Here is a 25,914-nt window from a genome sequence, read left to right as displayed (position 1 = left end):
GGTATTATTAATACACAAAGCTAATGCATGCATTATTTTATCTAATGCATCCTACCAAACGACCCTTTGGAGAGTTGACTTTGCCTTTGACCTTTATTCAAAAAAATTCAAAATTTACCCTTGGATGCAATTTTCACTATCCTGTCTTAAACAAATTTTACAAATATAGAATTTCTAATCCAATTTGAATTTGTTATAAAAATTACTAGATATAATGCATTATATTTCACCTAAAATTTTTCTAGAAACTTCTTAATTTGTATAATGATGAAAAACAAAGTCAAGTTAAGCTTAATTGATTTGGTTGAGCTTTAGAAGAAAAAGAAGATACCGAAAGGTTTTTATGTGAACCTTTTTTTATTACCTGCCATCGAGATCTAGCACCCTACATAGAGTAGACAAAATGTATTTGAATGCCTACACACTTACATCAATCAAACAAATATATAACACATGTTTAAATATGAACTTTTATCTGTTAATCATAATCAATTAATGCACATTTTCTTCTTATTTTTATCACTAACCTTAATAAAATTCTAATGTAACTTGGTATAGATACTTGCTGGGTAGTTTTTTTTCCACATTAATTATGTAAAGGCCTTGCTCCCGTAAGAATTTGTGTTATATAAAATTAGTTAGCGAACATTTTGATTATAACAACACGTGATACCATATGACTTTTTTCAAAACTTGACAAGTGACATTATCCTGTTTCCTAGAGAAAAATTGGTTTAATTAGATGATTGACCAATTGTTGTTCCACAATTTCGATCAAGCACCACACATTTTTCATCAGAATGGTTTTTTATAAATAAGATTTGTATAAAAAAAATCATTTCATTTAAGATAGCTTCTTGCCTAAAACTTTACACTTTTCACTTACAACTTGTTTGGATGGTTGTTATGTATCCTTTAATAATATCTCATATACTATTATAATGTATTATATTGTATTGTATTATATCGTTTCGATGTATATAATATTTGGATATATTGTATTGTTTGCCGTCATTTCATGATGTCATGCACTAATAATATGAACAATAAATTTGTAATATTATAAAGAAAAATAAGGTATGAGCATTATATAAAAATGTAGGTAAATGATAAAATAAGATTATTTAATAATAAGAAAGGGCAAGAAAAAAAATAAGATAACAATAAATTTAAGTATACGATACAATGCGATAAAATTTAAGTAATAATCAAAATAAAAATATTATATTTAAAGTGAGATAAAATATAACATGTAACAAACGTCCAAACAAGTTATTAATCTTTTAATTACACTTGAATATTGCTTCGATAACTATATTTCTTTCAATCTTTAGAGTAACCATTATTCGTTTCTAAAAAGTCGAGATGAACTTGACCCGAAATAGTCGGGCTGTAACGTCATTTCCCTCCCATTGTTAAACCCCTTTCTCTCTTCACTCTTATAAAACCGCTAAAACCATCCCAAACCCAAAGCCTTATCCCCTCATTCTCTCTCTCCTTTCCCAAATGCACTTCCACTTTTCCTTAGTATAACATTTTTCAAATTTCACCTCCAAATGGCTGGCATTTCGATACACTACTTACCTTTCAATTCCAAATTCACTCTCCCAATTCCCCGTCCATCAATTTCTCGGTCAATTAAGGCGTCGGTATCGTCGCAACCGCGGAAAACCAGAAGAAGAAAACAGACACAGCAGCAGCAGCAGCTGAAGACGGCGGAAGATGACGGTTCTATGGCATCCGGAACTGAAAAAGTGTTACGGCTTGTTTTTATGGAGGAATTGATGGAACGCGCTCGAAATGCTGATTCTAAAGGTGTATCTCAAGTGATTTATGATATGATTGCTGCTGGTCTCTCCCCTGGACCTCGTTCTTTCCATGGATTCGTTGTTTCTCATGTCCTTAACCGCGACAATGATGGCGCTGTAACTCCTTTTTCTATAAGCTTTTCTTTTTCTTTTCTGTTTTCATTGCTTGACGATATGTTTTATTTGATTCATACTCCATCCATCCCATTTTATGTGTCGTTGTTTAGACATTGAGTTTAAGAAAGAAAAAAAGCCAAATACATAGACATCTCATTAAACTTGACCCAATTTTTCATTTTGTCACTCTAACTCAGTCTTGTTCCATTTTGGCCCTCCAACCCCATTTCTTATGTTTGACTTTAACACAAAAGCTGACTAGATTCAGAGTGTGAGTTGACTCACCTGTAGGCGCAAATTTCCTTCTCCAACCCATTGAACTTGGCTCCATTTTTCATTTTGGCACTCTATATCAACTTTGTTCCATTTTGGCCCTCCAACTCTATTTCTTATCTTTCATTTTAACACGAAAGCTGACTAGTCACGTAGTATGAATTGGCTCACATGGTAGGCGCATGAGGCAGATTGTTTATGGCGAAATTCCTTCTCCAACAGTAAGAAAATAACTGTTGGCCCCATTTTTAATCTCCCAACTTCCTTCCCCCATATTTCATCTTCATTATTTCCTTCCCCATTTACTGTTTATATGAAAACCGATCGATTTTAGTCGGTTTCTTAAAAGATAAATTTTGCGGGACACTAAAAGAGTTTCCTGCATTTTTGCGCCAAAAAAAAACGACAAAACGACGGAAGTTGGTCGGTTTCGTAAAAAAAATTAAAAAATAAAATATTTTGAAATAAATTTTATATTTTGTGAAACGTGTGTGCATGCATATCCTGAAATACCCACAAATTTTATAAACTTCCGAACCGCTAAATTTTCGAAACTACGAACTTTCGAACCCGTAATGGAACAAGGTTGAGATAGAGTGCCAAAATGAAACATAAGAAATAGAGTTGGAGGGCCAAAATGGAACAAGGTTGAGATAGAGTGCCAAAATGAAAAATGGAGCCAAGTTCAATGGGTTGTCTATGTATTTGGCCAAGCAAGTATGTATACGCGCTGCATTTTTACGTCGGATAAAAGTTTTTGTGTTAAAATGAAACATAAGAAATGGGGTTGGAGGGCCAAAATGGAACAAGATTGAGTTAGAGTGCCAAAATAAAAAATTGGGCCAAGTTTATTGGGCTATCTATGTATTTGGCCAAGAAAAAAAGATCACCATAAACATTTAATGGTAAGTTGGGAATTTAAAGTCAAAATGTTTCTTAATATGGAAGTGTTATTAGCCTCTTGTTAGTTTCAAGACAGATAAGCTCGCACTGGCATATGATCATGTTTTACTTGGTTTCCCTTTTCTTCTGCTTTTTCCAATTAGTCGGTATGTCTTCACCCCATGTCTGATTTATTATTTAAGCTTGATTGTTATCCTTGTCTAGGAATTAATCCCCCCTTTTTATGGTATGTCCTCTAACCGTGAGCTCTTCTGCAAGTAAATTAAGTGTCTGTTGCTTGTACGAGCTGCTTGTGTATTAACTATTTTATGCCAACTGTATTTCATGAAAGCCAATATTGCTGAATCTGGCCATACAAATTTTTGTGACATAAGAAAATGAATTTGGACACCCTAAATGATTGGATAAACCATGGGATTGAACTCATCTGATATCAAGCAATGACAGATGCATGCTCTTAGAAGGGAGTTGAGTGAAGGTCTTCGGCCTCTACATGAAACATTTTTGGCATTGGTTCGTTTGTTTGGTGCCAAGGGTCTTGCTACGAGAGGCTTAGAAATTCTTGCAGCAATGGAGAAACTGAAATATGACATTCGCCAAGCTTGGCTGGTTCTTGTTGGTATAGTGAAAACAAGCCCCTAGTTTGATTTGTGCTGTAATTTGATGTATATTCTCCATAAGACTATTCTCTTGTTGAGTTTTAAGTTTGTCTTTTCCTTGGAGCAGAGGAGCTTGTACGGAGTAATCATCTAGAAGATGCCAACAAAGTGTTTCTCAAGGGTGCTGAGGGTGGACTCAGAGCAACTGACGAGATCTATGATCTCCTAATAGAACAAGATTGTAAAGTAGGAGATCACTCAAATGCCTTAACTATTGCCTATGAAATGGAGGCTGCTGGTAGAATGGCCTCTACCTTCCATTTCAATTGTCTTTTGAGCGTACAGGTACTTCAGTATATCTATGATTTTTGTCGGATAAGAAGCTTAAATTTCAACATATTGAAAAAAGAAAATCCTACTAGAAATGTTATTGAGGAGAATTTTCATTAATTGCAAAAAAGGCTGAAGCATCTCTAAGATGACTTTTCTATTTCTTTTTTATGATGATAAAATCCTATAGCAACACATTCTGTACTGTTGCGATCTTTTATATAAATTTAAGTTGCAAAGCATACTCTGAGGTTAGTCGAGCTTGAAGCTTAAAGAAGAGTATGGATTCTGGAGATAGATGGTCATATATAATTTCTTTAGATTCTGTCATTACCAGAAAAATATATTATAGTGCACGTATTCATGTCATAGCAGCCATATCAAATGTAGTTTTGCCGGCATTCTCATGGCTGGTGAAACTTCAACTGGGTGGGATCTTTAAGAAGTTGCAGAATGTGTAGTATATGTGGAAATCTCTAGGTTTATATATTTGAGTTAAGCAAGTTAATGGGGGTGATTTGCATAAGTTAGCTGACAATTTTTTACGACCTATGTTCTCCTTCTTGTTTCAAGATTAGTGGAGCTTCTTTCTATTGTGTTGTTTCTATTTAGATGATCTTTAAATTTTTCATCGTTTTTACAACCTATTGAAAGAATTTTTAAACAAAAAAGAGATAAACCAGTCACATAGGAAGTCTTTGATTAATTTTAGTTACAGCAATAGTGGACTTGTTAAATTATTAGGTTTTTCTAATTCTTTTCTTGCCAGGCTACCTGTGGGATACCTGAAATTGCTTTTGCGACATTTGAGAACATGGAGTATGGTGAAGGTCTGTAGCTTCTTTCCCTTGTCAAGCTTGTGGTTGACCCACTTTGATTCCTCCATTTGTGGTTGAGCTAAATCCTCTCGGTATTTGCTTGGGTTGTGATATTGGCCAGAAAGTATGGTTAATTTGTCATATTTAGGATCAAGAAGTGCATAAATGTTCTTAGCATACATCTGAAGTTTCGTAACCTTAAATCATGCAAAGATTTTCATTCCACGTGACTAAAAGGAGGCCACTTTGAATTGGAGATTGAGTAATAGTACCTTTGTTCTTTCTGAGCGGAGTATATAGCAATGGACTGGTGGATTGGCTAGTTTTGGGTTGTAAACAAGAAACATGTAACTAGGGATAGAAGATTGGGTGTCGCTCCTAGAAAATCATATGTTTTTGTAAGGTTTTCTATTTTTTGGTATTCTTCTTGTATACAGGCCTTTTTTGCCCTTCATTAATAAATTTTTACTTTATCAAAAGTAAACATTGGCTAGGGTAGAGTCTTCTAGTTGTTAAAGTGGATATTTTGACTATTGAACTCCTTGACTTCTCTCTTGTTGGCTATAATAAGGTCTCGTTTGGTAGTACAATATAGTTCGGAAAAGTATTTCTTCGACTAGTGCTTCCATATAAGTACTTTTTAAAGTTTAAAATTAAGCACTTCATTCAATACTTGGTATGGTTATTTTATATATTACTTCTATTGTCTCGTATATGAAATTATAATCAAATAAAAATTCCACTCTTTGGATTTGGCGGCGCACAAACTGTCTTGTTGCCTATAATTTTAAGATTAAAAGTGACTTGAAAAGGTGCATTTTGACCAAAAAATCTACAAACTAGAAATGCTATTTAAACAATTGCAAAGCACAATAAAAATGCATTTCATGCTAAAACACTGATTAGCTTGAGAACAAATGCAACAAGTAGTGTTGACGTTTTATAGGTTAAATGAGATACAATATCAAGTTTTCTGCCATATGGATGAAGTATAGTCTAAATGATGCCAGATGAAGTTAGGGTACCAAAGGCATTTATGAAGGCTTTCACCACCACAAGCATGATAAATTTTTGAAGTAGCATTGTTCTGGACTTCTGGTTTTAAGATCCTGATAACTGAAGAATGGTGGGAAAGCTGAATTTAAAAAAATGGCAGGAAAGCTGATATGAAAAATATAGTGCTTCACCTAAAAGAAGCTATTTTTCATTCTCACATCTTAGATACTTGGTAGACAAAACATCCTTGCAGTTTTATTCCTTTGTTTATTGATGGATACCTGGTCAAAGTACTTCCGTTTAATTTCAAGAAACATCACATATTGAAGTAGGGTATCAAATTGTTGCAGTAGCTACTTGCTCTTGTCCATCCCTGATTATTGAATTTGATGTGATGTGTTGAATGGTAATGTTGCATCCCGACAGTGAAACAAAATGATATCAATCAATCAACTACCCCTCGATCCCAATTTAATTAGAGTCAACTATATGAATTCTATATATCTAGTTCGCTCTATTGAGGTTCATTTCTCTCAATACCAAGGGTGTGTTTGGTATGACGGAAAACATTTTTCGGAAAATATTTTCCAATTTTTTCATGTTTGGTTGGCTTAAATGTTTTGGAAAATATTTTCCTCGTGAACTCATTTTCCTCCAATTGGAAGAAAATGTTTTCCCTGTCAAGGGAAGGGAAAACATTATCCAAAACTCTTTTTCAACCTTCTCCATCTTATTCCACATCCCCACCAACCCACCCCCACTCTCACCCCACCCAACCCGCGCCCCACCCCACCCTAAATAAAAATATTATTAATAGTATTTTCTTTTTATGTTATAGATAGATTTTATTTTTTTTATTTCAACAAATGAGTATTTTCTTTTCATGATATAAAAAGTATTTTTTTTATTTTAATGAAAAAAGTACTTTCTTTTCATGATATAGAAAAAGTTTTTGTTTCATTTCAATAAAATGAGTATTTTCTTTTCATGATGTAGAAAAAATATTTTCTTTTATTTCAATAAAATGATTATTTTATTTTCATGTTGTAGAAAGAGTACTTTCTTTTTCAACAAAAAAGAGTATTTCTTTTTAGTTATGGAGCATAAATTTCAACGTTATTTTGCGTAAAAAGTAAAGCAACACATTAGTTCCTTTGGGTTTGTGTGAATTTTTAGAAGAATAATTAAATTGTTGAAGAAAATAGAGTTCTAAAATTATTGGGTATTTTGGGGGGGGGAAGCAAGGAAACATGGGGAAGGGGGTGAGGAGAGTAGCATAAAAAAATAGGGGGGGGAAGCAAGGAAACATGGGGAAGGGGGTGAGGAGAGTAGCATAAAAAAATATTTTCCAAAAAGAATATTTTTTACTCTCTAACCAAACACTAGAAAATATTTTTCGGAAAAAGTTTTCCACTCACCAACCAAACAAGGGAAAATAAGTGATAAAACCACTCATTTTCCATGAAAACATTTTCTAGGAAAATATTTTTCGTGGAAAACATTTTCCTTCGTACCAAACACACCCTAAATTAGACAAATTAGGGGTTCTCTAAATTTCAAACGATCGCACTTATAACTACATAGATAACTAGTTTAAGATTGTACGTCTTTCAATATTGTTTTCTTATATGTGATTTTAGGTCTACCTTGTTCCTTTTTAACATCTTATGGACCAGCATTGTTAGAAACTTTCAGACTACTTTCTCTCATTTTATTTTCTATATCTACTACTCATGCCCTCTGCCGGATTTGATCTCAATCTTTTATGATTGCACATCTTTTTAACATCTATATTTCTATGACATTCATCTTATGTATGTGGTGGACCTTCGAGGTCCAAAATTCCCTCTCATATAGCATTTAGCGGTCTCAAAGGGTCAACATACACTTCCATATAACATTTGTAGGTCTAACAGTCGTTCTATAGAACCTATTACTTTTATGTGTTACATCCTATATTACTTTTATGTGTTACATCTTCATTTGTCATTCCATTCTCCTATAAGACTGATCTTAAATATCTAAACTGTCTTCATGTTGGCACCACAATCCCGTCTACTCTTACTTTACTTTCATACATTCTATGGGGTTGAACTTACATTGCCTATATTTGGTCTGCTTATCCTAAAACCATTATGTACTTCTCCATAGTTTCACTTTTTGGTCCACTAAGTCACTAATTTCATCAATAACATAATATTATTTGCAAGTAGCATGCCCCATGAAATCTCATCATGTTTATTATTGGTTAGCTCATCTTTAAATAGGTATCCTCTGCATGTCTTCCTCTATACTATACTATTGTGATTATGCATGCAAGCTTTGAGCCGAGGGTCTATTGGAAACAACCTCTCTACCTGCACAAGGTAGGGGTAAGGTTGTGCTACACACTACCCTCCCCAGACCCCACTTGATTATACTAGGTATGTGTTGTTGTTGTTATCTTGAAATAGGTATCCAAGGCTGATGCCCAGTGTAAATCACAGTTTTTTTAAACAAAGAAAATCCTATATATCTCCAGCTGTTTTCACTCTTGTGACCACTCCTCAGAGATATATGGAAACAAAAGGATTAGTTTGGTGGTAATTCATATCTTTTCAGCAGATTACCCTAGATCACATGAAATATATCTCTTAACTCCCATTAGAATATGAAACCCACTCAAACCTTTAATTTCCTGGCCAAACTGAGCAATCAAAGTGGATAAAGGGAGCAAAGCAACATATGATTAAGTTAGTGTAGCTCTAATTCGTATGCGGTGGTGGATTGATTCATGTTACAAAATTACTTCTTTTATTTTTAAGCTCCTTGTCGCCTCTTTTTTTTTAGAGCCGAATTGTTACAGTTCTCACATGTCGTATACCTTACTCTAAATTATGTTCTAAATTCTTATTATGCTCCATTTATTTGTCATGCATCTGCTTTTGAAGAACTTAAATCCAGAATACTGTTTTAAAATTTCAAATGCTTTTCTTATTCATAAAAAAACTAGAAGCCAAGTTGCTATTGCATCAATTTTGTTATGCTGGAAAAATTTCTTTGTTGGTTTTGTTGTCTTCTTGGTAGTATTATTACTCGCGGAGTGATAACTGATAACAGCCAATATTTTGTTAAGTGAATAAGCTGATCATTAACTTTGTTTGGCAGATCATATGAAACCTGATACCGAGACATATAATTGGGTTATCCAAGCATATACAAGGGCTGAGTCCTATGATAGGTGAGTTCTGAATCATATGTAATTTTATCTTCCCAAACATGCTATCAAAGTTAGCTGAAACCTGAAGTGATTCAAGCTGTCGAATTAAGTATATACAGACCTCCTGATGATCTGGGTTTATGTTTCTATAGCTAAAGAGCTTGATTGATTTTTCAACTTCTGTCCAAACTTACTCATAAACATGTCGTTAACAGGCATATAGCAGTTACCATTTGTTTGAGTGCCTTGGAATCTGCTGATAACTGTCAGCTAAATTGACTATAATCTTGGAGTTATGGTTAGGGGTGTTAAATGAATCTGCCAATAACTGTCAGCTAAACTGACTATAATCTTGGAGTTATAATTAGGAGTGTCAAATGAATGGGTGGGATCAAGATTGGACAGGTTAAATAGAAGGCAATGGCATACTTTAAACCATTCGATGTTTGTTCATAGCAGTGTAAGTTGGGTCAAATCAATTTTGTGTAGTGGGTAATAACCCAACTTATCCAACTCAAGGCCACTTCTCAAATAATTTCTTGTTGCAGCTGGGACAAAAATTTTCTGTCCACTAATTTCATTTTTTTTTTAGTTTTTTAGTTAGAGAGTTGAGTAACTTATTGAGTTCTATTGGCTAAACCTTATATTCTTTTCCAATTTTAGCCCACAACTTTGATGACTCAATTCATGCTCAACCCATTATGATCCGTCCTTTATTTATTAATCACCAACCTGTCAAACTTCAGACGGGTTACATAAATTTTGGCTAATGACACTCTTAGTCATAGTTTGGAACTCTATTGCTCCCTTTGTTTTATTTTATGTGTCTTAGTTTGACTGGACATGCAGTTTAAGAATGCAAAGAAGACTTTTGAATCTTGTGTTCTTAAACTAAATGTGTATAACATACCAAAAATACCCTTTGACTCTTGTGGTCTCAAACATTGCCATGTCATTCCTATAAGGGAGTGTCATTAAGGGTATTATTGGAATGTTGGAATAAAGAACGTACTAAATATAGAAATGTGGCATGCTTTTTAAAATAAACTATAAGTAAAGTTAAGACACATAAATTGAAACGGAGAATAGCATGTCTCTTAAATTTGTGACTTTATCTGTGCATTGGCTTCAGTAGTCCACAGTTGATTGAAGTGTTGTGCACCTTTCTGATAAGTCTTTCATGTGAATTATGGTTGAGAAAGTTAAAAATTTATTATCTTCTTTGTACTAATCATACAATCTTTACCGAAGCTTTTTGTCTGACTGTTAGAGTGCAGGATGTTGCTGAGCTACTCGGGATGATGGTTGAGGACCATAAACGTGTGCAACCTAACGTGAAAACCTATGCGTACGAAACTTTCTTTTTATTCTATCTTCAATAAGTTTTCTATAGCATAGACATTTCTCTGTTTTTAGAAAGTAATATTTAGATTATTCACCTGGAAATGTCTCAATTTCCCTGCTGCGGCAAGGCTATGGTATGAGCCAATACGCCTGGGTCACATTTTGTATACGGTCAAAACCGATTAGTCCGTCGTACGGACTGGTCGGTATGATAATACTTTGATCGAAGGGCGGCTTCGTAATACCAGGTCGAGGTCCGAAGTCAGGTCATCAAGCTTCGAGTTTTAGGACCAATCAATGACAAGCTCGGTATCATTATTGAGCTCGTATCCAAATCGAACTACGGGGCGAGGCAAAATTATCGAGCCTAAGATGCATAGACCGACCGACACCGACCCCGACCCCGAATCAATACCAGACTCTGAGTCAGAATCGAGCTCGAGTCAAGATCGAGAGCTCGAGTCAATATCGAGCTCACAGACAAGAGCCGTTGCAACCATACTAGGAGAGAGAATCCTGACAGGAATTAGGGAAAAGCTAGTTCTTCATGGGTTTCCCACTATATATTTTTTATTATATCTAAAGTAGGATCCCTCCACTATAAAGGGGATGATTGTTGTTTCTGTGAGGGGACATTCAGACACTGTAACAAAAGATTATTCCTTATATTGAAAGATCAATCCTTTGAGCTCTCTTACTTCATCTTATCTGGTCCATTTATTTCCTCTTTTCAACAGTTTTTATCTTTCGTTCTTATAGTCAAGATTGGATATTTCTATTTCTGTTTACGATTTGTATCAAGCTATACCACATACCCTTAGAACTACGTACAAATTCAACTCTATCTGATTTTTCGGGTAAACACATTTCTTGAATCCTTTATTCTCCAGCTTGTCCCTCTTTCATGACAAGCCCAAAGTTTGATCCAGGGGAATCAGTTTTACTGATAACTTGGTGCAGCTTTTCTAATTAAGAAAATATACTTTCTTCTTGGAAACTCTCTTTAATTGGGTGGAAATTTATACTCTGAGCCTTCTTGTCAACAAAGTTTTATTCCTAAGGTATGATTCTGGAGAAATTGAAAATAAATAGCATGAGCCTTTTAAGTAAGGAGTAGTACTTTGTTCTTTCTCTGTACTCTGTTTAGTTGTTTCTAGAGTTTACAGCCAACCTTTTTGGTTAGCCAACTGCAGGGGTGGAAGCAAGGACGAGGCGTTGTATTAATTAGTACATTGTTATGCACCCACACACAGTCTTGTGTAAAAGTTGTCTTTTCTTTTTTCTCTCCAAAAAATGATTCATGTGATGACTCTTCATGTACCTTTTTCAGTTTGTTGGTTGAATGCTTTACCAAGTATTGTGTGGTACGTGAAGCTATCAGACATTTCCGTGGTCTAAAGAACTTTGAAGGTGGAATACAAGTGCTTTATAATGATGGAAAGTATGGGGACCCACTTTCATTGTATCTTCGTGCTCTATGTAGGGAAGGTATGCATATATAAATACCAAGGACATTTCGAACTTGCTATATTTAGGATATAGTGGCTGTTGCCTGCCCCCAAAAGAGAACAGTTCTCTCTGGTACTTCTTTGATTGATTAGTTATTCGCCTCATGTCACCTATTACATGGCTTTGTTTCGAAGGATGGGGGTTATAACTTATAATGCTACTAAAATATACTGATCCTTCTATATTGGAAACTGAAATGACTAGCTAACTTATACTATTGTGGAACAAAACCATTAGAGACAGTAGAGATAATGAAAATCAGCTAGAATTAACTTTCCCAAAGGAAAGAAAAACATGTTACGAATATGCATTTCCGATTTTCTTTTGGTTTCTTTTGGGGGGGGGGGATTCGTTCAAAAGCTCCGGTATTCACCACTGTTATTTTACAATCGAAGCAAAACGGGAAAATTGATACGGAATAGAGAAAATAAGAAAGAAAGATATATGCTTACTGATAATAGCTTTGTGATGTATATTTTGTTAGATGTAAGTTTAGTCCTTTCTTTTATGAGATGATTTGAGTTTATGCGAATTCTGAAAGTGAAGTTAACCTTTATGTGAATTCTGAAAGTGAAGTTAATATCTTATATTGAGGAAAAGGTGTTATATATATATATATATATTGTTCTAGAGTGGTGCTGGTTTTAACGGTGCTTTAGTGGTGGTTGGTTAACAAGAAAGATGATGAAGAATGACGGGGGCATTTGGGGTGAAATATTGGCAGATAAGGTTTAATAAAGAGTTTCACTATACTTTGAGTTGGAGAACACGTTGGCATAACCTTTAACACGCTCAATTGTGAAGATAACACACGCATGGTGCTAGGTCAGACTCGGGTGTGTCCAAGAGGCACCTCCGCCAAGTAGATGTTGGGATTTTAAGCTTGTGTAGCTTAAAGAAGGTAAATGAGAAATGGAGGGAAAATGAAATATTTGAGTTTCCCTTGGGAAAGGGACATTGTCCCATATCGGAGAAAGAAAAGGCTTTTGATGGGTATATGTATAATTGCTCTTCTTCTAGCTCTTAAAGAGTTAAGAAAAAGGCAAGCCTCGCGCCGTCGTCGTCGTCGCTCGCTCGGCTTCGGCTTCAGATCGATTGATTGATTAATCTTTTTGGACAAAATTCCTTTCAATTATTTAATTAATTAATTAAATAATTAACGAAAAATTCAATCCGGAATAACCCATGACCCGCGACTTGGAATAATTCAATCCGGAATAATTCGGTCAGGCCCGTTTTCTTTCCCGGATTATTTTAAATATATTTTTCCCGCAATATTTCAAACACCCCTTTTCCAACAGCCATTGCTGTTTCTGAAAGGTTGCAAACCTTTTCAGAAACAATGCCAGCAACTCTATAAATAGAGTTTGAATCCTAGAATCTTTCCTTACGAAATTTTCTGAGCTTCTTCTTCTTCTTCTTCTTCTGCACAATATTTTCCAGTGTGTTTTACGACCATTGAGTGGTTCGCAGTTCATCAGAGTTTTGGTACCAATACACTGGTGAGTTAAATCATTCTATCCTGGGAGGATATATTCCAGCACCTCGGGTACTTGAGGGGAATAATTTTCTTAAGGACACACTGTGTATTTAGTGGGCTCGATTTATTCCTATACTGTTTTTTTTGTTTTCCAGAATCTATTTCGTTAAACAAGTATTACTAATTTTCTGTTTTGTTTTTTCAGAAAGTTTAATTGTTTATTACAGCATTACAGAATAATAACAATCTTAAGGAAATTACTTTTTTTTTATATTCTGTATTTTGTTTGTGGAGATTAAAACCTGTATGGTTTTCTACTCCTTCTGAATTTTACTATTCTGATTTGAAGATATAAAAACTTCATCAGAGTATTGAAATTCGTAAAACGATTTGAAGAACATAAAAACTTCATCGTTTTTCTGTAAAACAGTATATAAAAACTTCGGTTTTATTTATTATACATACTGTTTTTTTGTTAATAACAGTATTGTGTACTGTTCTTATTTTGCCATTAATTGAACTCTTCTGTTGTTTACAGTGAGAAATGGCAATTGATAATGGAAATTCTTCTGCGACTATTGCGGCAACGACGATAGCTTCGTCAAGCCGGACTGCTGTTCCACCGACAGAGAAACCGGGGAAATTTTCCGGAGCCAACTTCAAAGGATGGCAACAAAGGGTGTTCTTGTGGCTTACCACACTTGGTATGCAGAAATTCACTAGTGAACCTCCGGTGCCTGCTGCGGACATGCCGGACAACGAGAAATTCATGATTGTTGAGGCGTGGAAGCAGGCAGATTTTCTTTGCAAAGGCTATATCTTAAGCGCTTTAGAGGATGACTTGTACAATGTGTACAATGCGATGAATACTTCGAAAGAATTATGGGACGCATTTGAGAAGAAGTACAAGACTGAAGATGCATGCTTGAAGAAGTTCGTGGTTGCCAAGTTTCTAGACTATAAAATGATAGACAGTAAAACTGTTGGAACCCAAGTTCAGGAGCTTCAACTTATTTTTCATGACCTTATTGCTGAAGGTATGGTCATGAATAAAGCATTTCAAGTGGCTACAATGATTGAAAAATTGCCTCATTCGTGGAGAGATTTCAAGAACTATCTTAAGCACAAGCGCAAAGAAATGAAGTTGGAAGATCTTGTGATTCGTCTCAAGATTCAGGAAGACAACAAAACAGCCGAGAAGAAGTCTCGTGGAAATCCAACGATCATGGGAGCTAATATTGTTGAGCAGACTGCTCCAAAAAGTAAGAAGAGAAAGAGGTCTTCTGGACAGACTAAGGAGCAGAACAAAAAGAAATTCAAGGGCAGCTGCTACAATTGTGGAAAAACCGGTCACAAAGCCCCTGATTGTCGTCTTCCGAAAAAGTATAAGAAGAAGGGACAGGCCAACATAGCGGAGAAGAATTATGACATTGATGATCTGTGTGCAATGCTTTCGGAATGCAACCTAGTTGGAAATCCGAAGGAGTGGTGGATTGACTCTGGAGCCACTCGACATGTTTGTGCTGTCAAGGAAGCATTTGCGACTTACTCTACTGCTGGTCCCGAAGAAGAGCTTTCCATGGAAAATACTGCAACAGCCAAGATTGAAGGCTATGGGAAGATATTCCTGAAGATGACTTCCGGCAAGGTGTTAACGCTCAACAACGTTCTTCATGTTCCTACGATTAGGAAGAATTTAGTTTCTACTTCTTTGCTTGTTAAGAACGGATTCAAATGTGTATTTGTTTCTGATAAAGTTGTTGTAAGCAAGAATGAAATGTATGTTGAAATGGCTACCTCACAGAGGGCCTCTTCAAACTAAATGTAATGGTTGTTGACAGTATGAATAAAATTGCAGCTTCTTCTTATTTATTGGAGTCAAATGATTTATGGCATATTCGTTTAGGACATGTCAATTACAAAACCTTGCGGAAGTTAATTAATTTAGAAGTGTTGCCTAAATTCGAGTGTAATAAATCAAAATGTCAAATATGTGTTGAGTCTAAGTTTGTAAAACATCCTTATAAGTCTATTGAAAGGAATTCAAATCCTTTAGACTTAATTCATACTGACATTTGTGATATGAAGTCGACACCATCTCGAGGTGGGAAAAAGTATTTTATTACTTTTATTGACGATTGCACTCGATATTGTTATGTTTATTTGCTTAATAGTAAGGATGAAGCAATTGAAGCATTTAAGCAATACAAGAATGAAGTGGAGAATCAATTGAATAAAAAGATCAAAATGATTAGAAGTGATATGGGTGGAGAATATGAATTTTCATTTGCAGAAATATGTTCGGAATATGGAATTATCCATCAAACTACTGCACCTTACACACCTCAATCCAATGGAATTGCGGAAAGGAAAAATCGGACATTAAAGAAAATGATGAATTCTTTATTAATAAGTTCCGGATTACCGCAGAGTTTGTGGGGCGAAGCTATCCTTACAGCTAACCGAATACTCAACAGAGTACCCCACAGCAAAACGCAATCTATTCCATATGAAAAATGGAAAGGAAGAAAATCCAACTTGAAATATTTCAAAGTGTGGGGGTGTCTAGCAAAGGTACAAGTTCCTTTACCTAAAATGGTTAAAATCGGACCAAAAACTGTTGATTGCGTTTTCATTGGATATGCTACAAACAGTAAAGCATGTCGGTTTTTGGTTCATAAATCTGATAATCCCGAAATTCCCATTAATACGGTAATGGAATCAGATAATGCTGAATTCTTTGAAAGCATCTATCCGTATAAAACTGAATGTGAGTCGTTAAGTGAAAGACCTAAATGACCTCGGGAAGAACCAAAGGAAAATACTCCAAGTATAGAAGATCCAAGGCGTAGCAAACGTCAAAGAACATCTACTTCCTTTGGACCAGATTTTGTGACATTCTTGCTTGAAAATGAGCCTCAAACTTTTAAAGCAGCTATGTCATCTTCTGATTCAGCGTTTTGGAAAGAGGCAGTCAATAGTGAGATTCAATCAATTTTGGATAACCATACATGGGAATTGGTAGATCTTCCTCCAGGAAATAAGCCTTTAGGTTCGAAATGGATCTTTAAACGGAAAGTGAAAGCTGATGGCACTATTGACAAATATAAGGCAAGACTTGTTGTCAAAGGTTATAGACAAAAGGAAGGCCTTGATTACTTTGACACTTACTCGCCAGTAACGAGGATAACATCTATTAGGGTGTTAGTGGCAATAGCGGCCGTGTATGGTCTTGAAATCCATCAAATGGATGTTAAAACAACTTTCTTAAATGGAGAATTAGAGGAAGAGATTTACATGGAACAACCTGAGGGTTTTGTGGTAATTGCTAAAGAAAAGAAAGTGTGCACACTTGTTAAGTCACTTTATGGACTTAAACAAGCACCCAAACAATGGCATGCCAAATTTGACCAAACAATGTTGGCAAGTGGGTTTAAAATCAACGAGTGCGACAAATGTGTTTACATTAAAAACACTCCAGGTCATGAAGTCATTGTTTGTTTATATGTTGATGACATGTTGATAATGAGCAAAAACATGGCAGATATAAATGCTACTAAGCGCATGTTGGCTAGCAAATTCGATATGAAAGACTTAGGAGTTGCTGATGTGTTCTTAGGAATCAGAATTCACAAGACTCCACAAGGTCTAGCATTATCACAGTCTCACTACATTGAAAAGGTACTTGACAAGTTCAAGTATTTGGATTTCAAAATTGCCAAGACTCCAATTGACGTGAGTTATGCACTTCAAAAGAATGAAGGTGAAAGTGACTCACAATTGGATTATGCAAGAGTATTGGGAAGTTTGATGTATATCATGAATTGTACACGACCAGATATAGCATGTGCTATTAGTAAACTGAGTCGGTTTACAAGTAATCCCAATCACATACATTGGATGGCAATGAAACGAGTTTTGGGGTATCTCAAACATACCCAAAATTACGCTTTGCATTATAACAAATATCCCTCCGTGATCGAGGGATATAGTGATGCAAATTGGATCACTGGATCATCTGAAGTTAAATCCACGAGTGGATATGTTTTCACAATTGGGGTGGAGCAGTGTCTTGGAAATCATCCAAACAAACGTGCATCGCCCGTTCTACAATGGAATCTGAATTCATAGCTTTAGATAAGGCGGTGAAGAAGCTGAATGGCTCCGGAATTTCTTGGAAGATATTCCATTTTGGCTCAAACCTTTGGCACCTATTTGTATACATTGTGATAGTCAAGCGGCAATAGGCAGCGCAGAGAGCGTTATGTATAACGGAAAATCTCGTCATATACGACGGAGACACAATACCGTTAGACAACTACTCTCTAGTGGTGTTATCACAATTGACTACATAAAGTCAAGAGATAACGTGTCGGATCCACTTATAAAAGGCCTATCTAGAGAGGCAGTTGAAAGATCATCAAAGGGAATGGGGTTAAGGTCTAGGACAAGTCATCATGACGGTAACTCTACCTAGCAGACTGGAGATCCCACGAGCTAGGTTCAAAGAGATCAAACAAAGTTATGAATGACGGTTCAACATTGTCAAATAACTCAACCCATTCTCGTGATGAAGACAATGTTCAGAAATCGAGGTAAAGCATTAAGGCTTTTTGATGAGTCAACAAAGCTTAAAGGTTTTTTAATGATTTGCTAAGTCTGGCAGGATATGACCAGATAGTGTGTCTATAGGATTACACGTTTAGAAATCACCTATGTGAGTGTGAAGTGTAAGCCGCTTCAAGAGAAATGAAAGTAAAGGCCCATTCTCTAAGCACTCATGAAACCAGACGGTGTTCATGGCTGAAACGAACACAACCGTGAGAACTATAGATGGTTAAGGATTGATTGTGTGACTTATGTTGTCTAGGTATACAATAAAGCTCGACGGTTCAAAGATATCAAATCTACCGATTGACCGAGTATATCCGATATAAGTTCACTACGGAAAGTTCAAAGGGAAACCTACGTATTCAGATGCAATTAATTCTTGCATGTAAAACACACACGCGTACGTGCATTCCTTTAAATTATAGCCATTCCCTATTCATGTGGGGGATTGTTGGGATTTTAAGCTTGTGTAGCTTAAAGAAGATGAATGAGAAATGGAGGGAAAATGAAATATTTGAGTTTCCCTTGGGAAAAGGACATTGTCCCATATCGGAGAAAGAAAAGGCTTTTGATGGGTATATATATAATTGCTCTTCTTCTAGCTCTTAAAGAGTTAAGAAAAAGGCAAGCCTTGCGCTGCCGCCGTCGTCGTCGCTCGCTCGGCTCGGCTTCGAATTCGGATTTGGTCAAAGATCGATTGATTGATTAATCTTTTTGGACAAAATTCCTTTCAATTATTTAATTAATTAAATAATTAACGAAAAATTCAACCCGGAATAACCCATGACCCGCGATCCGGTTCGGTCAGGCCCGTTTTCTTTCCCGTATTATTTTAAATATATTTTTCCCGCAATATTTCAAACACCCCTTTTCCAACAGCCATGGCTGTTTCTGAAAGGTTGCAAACCTTTTCAGAAACAATGCCAGCAACTCTATAAATAGAGTTTGAATCCCAGAATCTTTCCTTACGAAATTTTCTGAGCTTCTTCTTCTTCTTCTTCTGCACAATATTTTCCAGTGTGTTTTATGACCATTGAGTGGTTCGCAGTTCATCAGAGTTTTGGTACCAATACACTAGTGAGTTAAATCGTTCTATCCTGGGAGGATATATTCCAGCATCTCGTGTACTTGAGGGGAATAATTTCCTTAAGGACACACTGTGTATTCAGTGGGCTCGATTTATTCCTATACTGTTTTTTTTGTTTTCAAGAATCTATTTCGTTAAACAAGTACTACTAACTTTCTGTTTTGTTTTTTTAGAAAGTTTAATTGTTTATTACAGCAATACAGAATAATAACAGTAGAGGTGTCTAAATGGTCACTTGGAATTTTAAGGTGTATACCTGGCAGTTGGTACCATGTTTTAGGGGCTATCTATGAGTTTCGCCCTCATTTAATTGTCAAATAAGATATTATTCTTGTAATTTCTTTGAGGAGTCTTTTTATGAGTATAAAAAAAGTGATGTTTTACTCCAGGGAGGATTGTTGAGTTGTTAGAAGCACTTGAAGCTATGGCTAAAGATAACCAGCCAATCCCACCAAGAGCAATGCTCCTGAGCAGAAAATATCGTACATTAGTAAGCTCATGGATTGAACCTTTGCAGGAAGAAGCTGAACTTGGATATGAGATTGATTACATAGCCAGGTAAACATTTTTATTCACGTGGTAGATCATATATTGTTGCATACTTAATGATTTTGACACTATTTGCTCGCTTTCCTAATTGGTATTTGGGTAAAATGTTATGATGGAGGTATCAACTAATTATATGCCTAATACTCTATCTTTGCTTGCTCAACTGGGCAGTGATTTACTCGACAATCAGGAAAAAGAAAGTTGTTGTAGCACCCTGGTGTCTATGTATGTGCTCCGTTGACACCTAACACTTTAAATTCATTATTAGGCTTTTCCCCCCTTTATGACTCTTAGCCTGCATTCAGCTTGCTCTGTTTGCTTGGAATTTTATCTACTGATTGAGCTAAGATTGATGATGCAATATCGAAGTGTGATGCCGAGATAATTAAGCCCCTCTATTGTATGATGATTTATGCTGAAGCGAGAGTATTATCCCTTTGGAATTTGCTGGTACTAAAGATGCGCATGATGCCAATATTAATATACTGATAAAAATTTTAATAGTTGAGAGAACTAACCTCTTTTATCCATTTTAGTGCAAATTAGACTCTGCATAATATCCGGGTTGGTCGAATACTCAAGGGAAGATTAATGGCCTCCAGTCTAAGTCATAATTCTTTTTTCCCTCCAGGTGCTCCTAACTCCGTGACATCTATTCTTTTCTGTTTTTACTTAATAAGCTTCTTTTCACAGTTCCTTATATATATTTAAAAAAAGCTTCTTTTCACAGTTTTGAGCTGTCTGCCAGATTGTCGTCATGGTAATTGCACTGATAATATACTGCCTTGCCGTAATTTCCTGTTTGATGATGGGCTGTTTTCTCTAATTGTTTCTTTGTTTGATTATTCATTAGTGTTTTCCTAGGTTTATTGCGGTGATGTTCTGCTTCAATTTCCAGCTTATAATTTCCACTATAAGTTGTGATTTAGTTGGCCATAGCATTCAGGTATGTTGCTGAAGGTGGACTTACAGGTGACCGGAAACGATGGGTCCCAAGAAGGGGGAAAACTCCTTTAGATCCTGATGCCGAAGGATTTATATACTCCAATCCTAGGGAAACCTCTTTTAAACAAAGATGTCTCGGAGAGTGGAGGTTGCACCACAGGAAGCTTTTGAAAACCTTACACAATGAAGGACCTTCAATTCTGGGAAAGATTTCCGAGTCTGATTACATACGTCTTGTGGAGAGACTGAGGAAAATCATCAAAGGACCTGAACAGAATGCCTTGAAACCAAAAGCTGCTAGTAAAATGATTGTATCTGAATTAAAGGAAGAACTAGAAGCACAAGGTCTACCAACAGATGGAACCAGAAATGTGCTCTACCAACGAGTGCAGAAAGCGAGGAGAATAAATCGTTCTAGAGGCAGGCCACTTTGGGTTCCTCCAGTAGAGGAGGAAGAAGAAGAGGTAAATGTTATTCTAAGCGTGTGAACTGTAAATAGTTACATTAAGATACCACGCAAATTATTGTCGTTCCTCACGTCAGATATCTCTAAAAGCTATATCATATTGTGTTACTTTTCCAGGTTGATGAAGAGCTGGATGAGTTGATCTCACGTATAAAGTTGCATGAAGGAAATACAGAATTCTGGAAACGTCGCTTTCTTGGAGAGGGCTTAAATGAAAATCATGGCCAGCAGTCGGAAATAATAGACTTAGAACCTACTGATGTGGTAGATGATACTGATGATGCTGTCGATGATATTTCAAAAGAGGCTGAAGATGATGAGGCAGAAGATGAGGAGGCACAAGATGAGGAGGAAGAAGTGGAGCAAACTGAAAGCCAGCCGGAAGTAGGTGACAGGAAGGACAAGGAAGTTGAAGCTGCAAAACCTCTTCAAATGATTGGTGTTCAATTGCTAAAAGATTCTGATCAAACAGCTAGCTCTTCAAGAAAATCCAGGAGAAGGATTTCTCGAGTAGCTGCAGTGGTATGACATTTTACGGTGTTTATCAATTGCTAATGATTTCTTATAGCATGTCCATAGAAAGAAAGGTCTTAAGATACAAGTAAATCAGTTGGTTGTGATCTGCTCTCTCCATCTCATGTGGACTCAAACTGAATATCAACCATCATTTCTGTATCTTGCCATAGTATTTTAGTAAAACATTTGGAATGAAATGGGCTTGAATGGAGCGGGCTGGATTCAAAGGATTTATCTAGCTGACCAAACTAGCTTGGGATTGAGATATTGTTGGTTGATTGATTTAGTTGATGTGCGCTCTCTCAATCCCAGTGGACTCTTTTTCCTATTTTCATATGAATATCCACGTTGCTTCTGGTTCTTCCCTTAAGTTTCAATTCAGGACAAGGAAAGTTTAAAATGTCACTGAATTTCTGATGGGACCCATGTCACTCTGAATTTGCAATCTTTTACTTTTTTCCCTAATAGCTAAAAGGTGATTTTTGGTGCCTTCTTGTTTCTCATATATACTGTAGACAAGAGTGGGTTGCTCTAGTGGTGAGCACCCTCCACTTCCAACCAAGATGTTGTGAGTTCGAGTCGCCCCAAGAGCAAGGTGGAGAGTTCTTGGAGGGAGGGAGCCGAGGGTCTATCGGAAACAGCTTCTCTACCCTAGGGTAGGGGTAAGGTCTGCGTACAAACTACCCTCTCCAGGTCCCACTAGTGGGATTATACTGGGTTGTTGTTGTTGTACTGTAGCTATGTGCTTCATCAATAATTTGTTTTATAGTTATCATTCAAAAATAGAAAAAAAAATAATTTGATGAGGAGGGAATATCATCTTGTTACTACTTCTATAGCTGTTAAGGGATTGACAAATATATCATGTTCTCCTCTTTCCTCTCCAAGTTCTGACTTTGCCTTTACTTTATGTATTTCTGCATGTTTTACCTTCATAGTTCGTACTTCAATCACATCTCCAATTCACCATTTTACGATACGTACTGTTTTATCTAGAACACACAGATGGTGTGCTTTAGGGGAGTAAAACTTCTTGTTTGAATCTGTTAACAGGAATAAGTCATCGCATGTGAAGTATTAAGAAGCTTGATTGCTTATACGATTATTTGTATGCTTCACATTTCATATTCTATAATATTATGTTCTAAATCATTAGGTTTATCAGGTGTTTATCAGTAGTTGTAAACTTTAACATTTGTAACTGAATCGTCGGAAACGACCAATCAGATCAGGAGGAATTGGAACACTTAAGCCTGTTGACAATTTGGTCCACTTACTTATCTTCTACCCTTTCGGTTGCATTAGTACATCTATATTAGTTTCACCGGCAAGTGTTTAGCATACATGCATAAGTGAAAATAGTCATCCAGGTCACAACCTTAGTTCTTCCTACAAATGGAGTAGGCTTTTCAAAGTAGAATTGATCCTTAAATTGACAAATTTCCACATACTTGTGGAAACTGCTTAGATTTTTAATATTGCGGTCCAAGAGCACGGATATTTGATTGATATGTCATTTCATATTTTTACAGGATGATGACGATGATGACTGGTTTCCACTGGACATTCAAGAAGCATTTGTGGAGATGAGGAAACGGAACATATTTGACGTATCAGATATGTATACAATCACTGATGCTTGGGGTTGGACATGGGAAAAAGAAATCAAGAATAAACCTCCTCAAAGATGGTCACAGGAGTGGGAAGTTGAATTGGGGATCAAAGTGATGACAAAGGTATGTTGTGCCATCCTTTTTGATCTTCTCACCATTTTCAACACCATTATCTGAATGTTACATGCAGTCTTTCCTCAATCTACAAGTTATCAGTTGCTCAATAGTATGCTTGTAGGTTGAATTTCTATGTAAGAATATGCCATTACAGATTTTGGAGGGTTGGTGAAACTATGTATGTATATTTCATTTTTTATAACTGTGGTGTCACGGCTAGCTTACACACACCTCGACTAATTCCACATGATACCTGTTACCTCTCACCAGCAACAGGTACCAGGTAACTCTATCTACCAAGACTTGGATAGATTGGAAGAAATCACCTAGTGTTTTTGACTCCGCTGAGATTTGAACCTGAGACCTCATGGTTTTCACCCTACTTCATTGACTGCTAGGCCACACCCTTGGGTGCCAGTGAAACTATGTATATTGTTAGACAAGTATAGCTTAACTTTCCCTTGCTTCTTTTGAGACTTAGTAATTAATAGCTCTTTGCTTGGTGATTCTTCGTAACTCTACGCTAATTGGTAATATTGCATCTCTCTCTCTCTCTCTCTAGAGATAGATAGATAGAGAGAGAGAGAGAGAGAGAGAGTCTTTCGGGGCGGTAAATATGGATTAGAATTTGGTATGACCAGTGACCAACTTCTTGATGACTGGCTCTCATCCTTGGTTTAAGGAGGAGAAGAAATGAATCCGGCATTGAAGGTTTGGTTGAATAATGTTTCATTTTTGCCAAACATTTTTCCTTCATAATCCAACATTAGGCTATTATGGAGGAATCGCCAGCAGCTAAGAATGCTAAAAACTCATCTTCATGTTCTTTGTTTCCTGTATCATTTTCTACCTGCTGCTGCTGTTGCATGTAATGAAGTCACCAGTCCAAGCCTTCGTAAAATCATAACTGGATCTTAATGTTGTTACAACTTTCTTGTTCTTCCTTCAGGAACTCTTGATTCTTCTTTCTAGCATTCTCATGTAACACTTGAGTTACAAATCTACAGTTATGATTTTCTAGATTTCTTACTTTAACATATTAAGTCTATCTGGATTCTGGAATGAAGATTCTCAATAAATCAATAAATTTCTAATGAATGAAGCTTAGGGTTTTGACGACTTTGTTTTCTAATGTTATTGTTCTATTTTGATAGTGAATTATGGCATCCTAGCAGAACTGGCGCTAAGCGTTTTCTATCCTAGTAGCTATTGAATTTTGCTTCGTGTATGGATGCATCTGTTTTCTACTTGTGAACTAAAATTATTTCTATCTCAGGTAATAGAATTGGGCGGGACACCAACAATTGGGGATTGCGCTGTGATATTGCGGGCTGCAGTACGAGCTCCTATGCCTTCTGCTTTCTTGAATATTTTGCAGACAACACATAGTCTTGGTTATGTATTTGGAAGGTAAGTTTGGTTCTACACAATATAAATCCTTGTGTATGAACGATCTTTTTCTTGCTACTTGCATCAGACTTGCCACCAAACAAATAAACGATATAGCATCAGCAAAATGAAGGTTTACACAACATTGGCTAAACAAGTAGAGTTGTCTTTAGATATTCAAGCTGAGACTGTTTACTCTATATTGGTTCTCTTCCAGTAACTCTTTCTGCTTTGCTGTGTTTTTCCAAAATTTATCTTGTAGTTATCATGGTCTTATCTAGAAGTTTAGCACATTGATTATATTGATTGTTGATCTTTACCCATTCATTGCAGCCCTTTGTATGATGAAATTATCACATTATGCCTTGATCTTGGGGAGCTTGATGCTGCAATTGCCATAGTGGCAGATTTAGAGACTAGCGGAGTCAAGGTCCCGGATGAAACTCTTGATAGAGTTATTTCTGCCAGGCAGAGTAGTGATACTCCTGTTAACGGTTTGCAATAGAATCTGCATAGTGCAATTTTACTTGTAGGTTAGTAGGATTTAGAATAGCATAACATAAATGTTGTAGCATATAGAATCCAAAACAAACAAGCGCAGAATGGAGAGTTGTAAGCAGAAAAAGATCTGTTTTGTATACTTGAGTGTTGCTTCCAACCCCTGTCGTTGGTGTTTTAACAATCAGCAGGTTTACGTGGAGGTGTAAAAAGTTGAAGTTCAGATACTTGGTACTTGATTTGAAGTTGTTAATATGTACACAATTTTTCGAACGTTTTCAGCATAGTTGAAAATTTCGGGTAGTAGTTGGAGAGAAATTGATTAACTGGTTCGTTGTAAGAAGTGTATTTTATTCTTTAGCCCCATAAGATGCATGTTTAAGAAAAAGAAATCTTACAAGCGCACGGAAAAGGAAAAGTAAAGCATCATGCATGACGGAAACGTTTTGGTTATCTTTTTGATGAATTAGTGTACTTCAATCTCCAAGAGATAGATTGTTATGAATCAAAATGACCAAAAGCCTAAGGCTGAGGGCACATTTGGGAACTTAGCAAATTACATTTGGGACCCAGGTTAGATGGAGCATATACCTATATATACAATAGGAAACATTCTATTAGGAAAAGTTATGAACTTGGTTTATTTTATTTTACCCTCTTCTCCCTTTTTCATTTCTTCTTCCTATGGAAGATTTGGTTACTTGTTTTAAGCATTTGTAATTATTTGAAGATGAACTCTTATATTTG

General features: G+C 36.1%; 1 protein-coding gene across 1 annotated transcript; it reads left to right on the top strand.

The window, feature by feature from the left end:
* Positions 1-1,442: 1,442 nt before the first annotated feature.
* LOC104095686 (uncharacterized) lies at positions 1,443-25,470 on the top strand. The gene is made up of 13 exons (XM_070175137.1): positions 1,443-1,925; positions 3,549-3,720; positions 3,828-4,045; positions 4,800-4,860; positions 8,992-9,064; positions 10,314-10,391; positions 11,718-11,875; positions 19,464-19,632; positions 20,570-21,032; positions 21,152-21,556; positions 23,083-23,286; positions 24,557-24,690; positions 25,003-25,470. The coding sequence occupies exons 1-13, from the start codon at positions 1,557-1,559 to the stop codon at positions 25,172-25,174; spliced, it is 2,676 nt and encodes an 891-aa protein (XP_070031238.1). The 5' UTR covers positions 1,443-1,556; the 3' UTR covers positions 25,175-25,470.
* The last annotated feature ends 444 nt before the right edge of the window (positions 25,471-25,914 follow it).

Source organism: Nicotiana tomentosiformis, chromosome 5, assembly GCF_000390325.3.
Source record: "Nicotiana tomentosiformis chromosome 5, ASM39032v3, whole genome shotgun sequence".
In the NCBI taxonomy this organism is placed as follows: domain Eukaryota; kingdom Viridiplantae; phylum Streptophyta; class Magnoliopsida; order Solanales; family Solanaceae; genus Nicotiana; species Nicotiana tomentosiformis.
Note: the sequence above shows the minus strand (reverse complement) of the source record. Positions and strands in the feature narration are given on the sequence as shown.

Coding starts and splice junctions, on each gene's coding strand:
- LOC104095686 (XM_070175137.1), top strand. CDS start 1,557: ATGGCTGGCATTTCGATACACTACTTACCTTTCAATTCCAAATTCACT. Junction 3,721..3,827: donor AGCTTGGCTGGTTCTTGTTG/GTATAGTGAAAA, acceptor TCCTTGGAGCAG/AGGAGCTTGTACGGAGTAAT. Junction 4,861..8,991: donor GAACATGGAGTATGGTGAAG/GTCTGTAGCTTC, acceptor TTTGTTTGGCAG/ATCATATGAAACCTGATACC.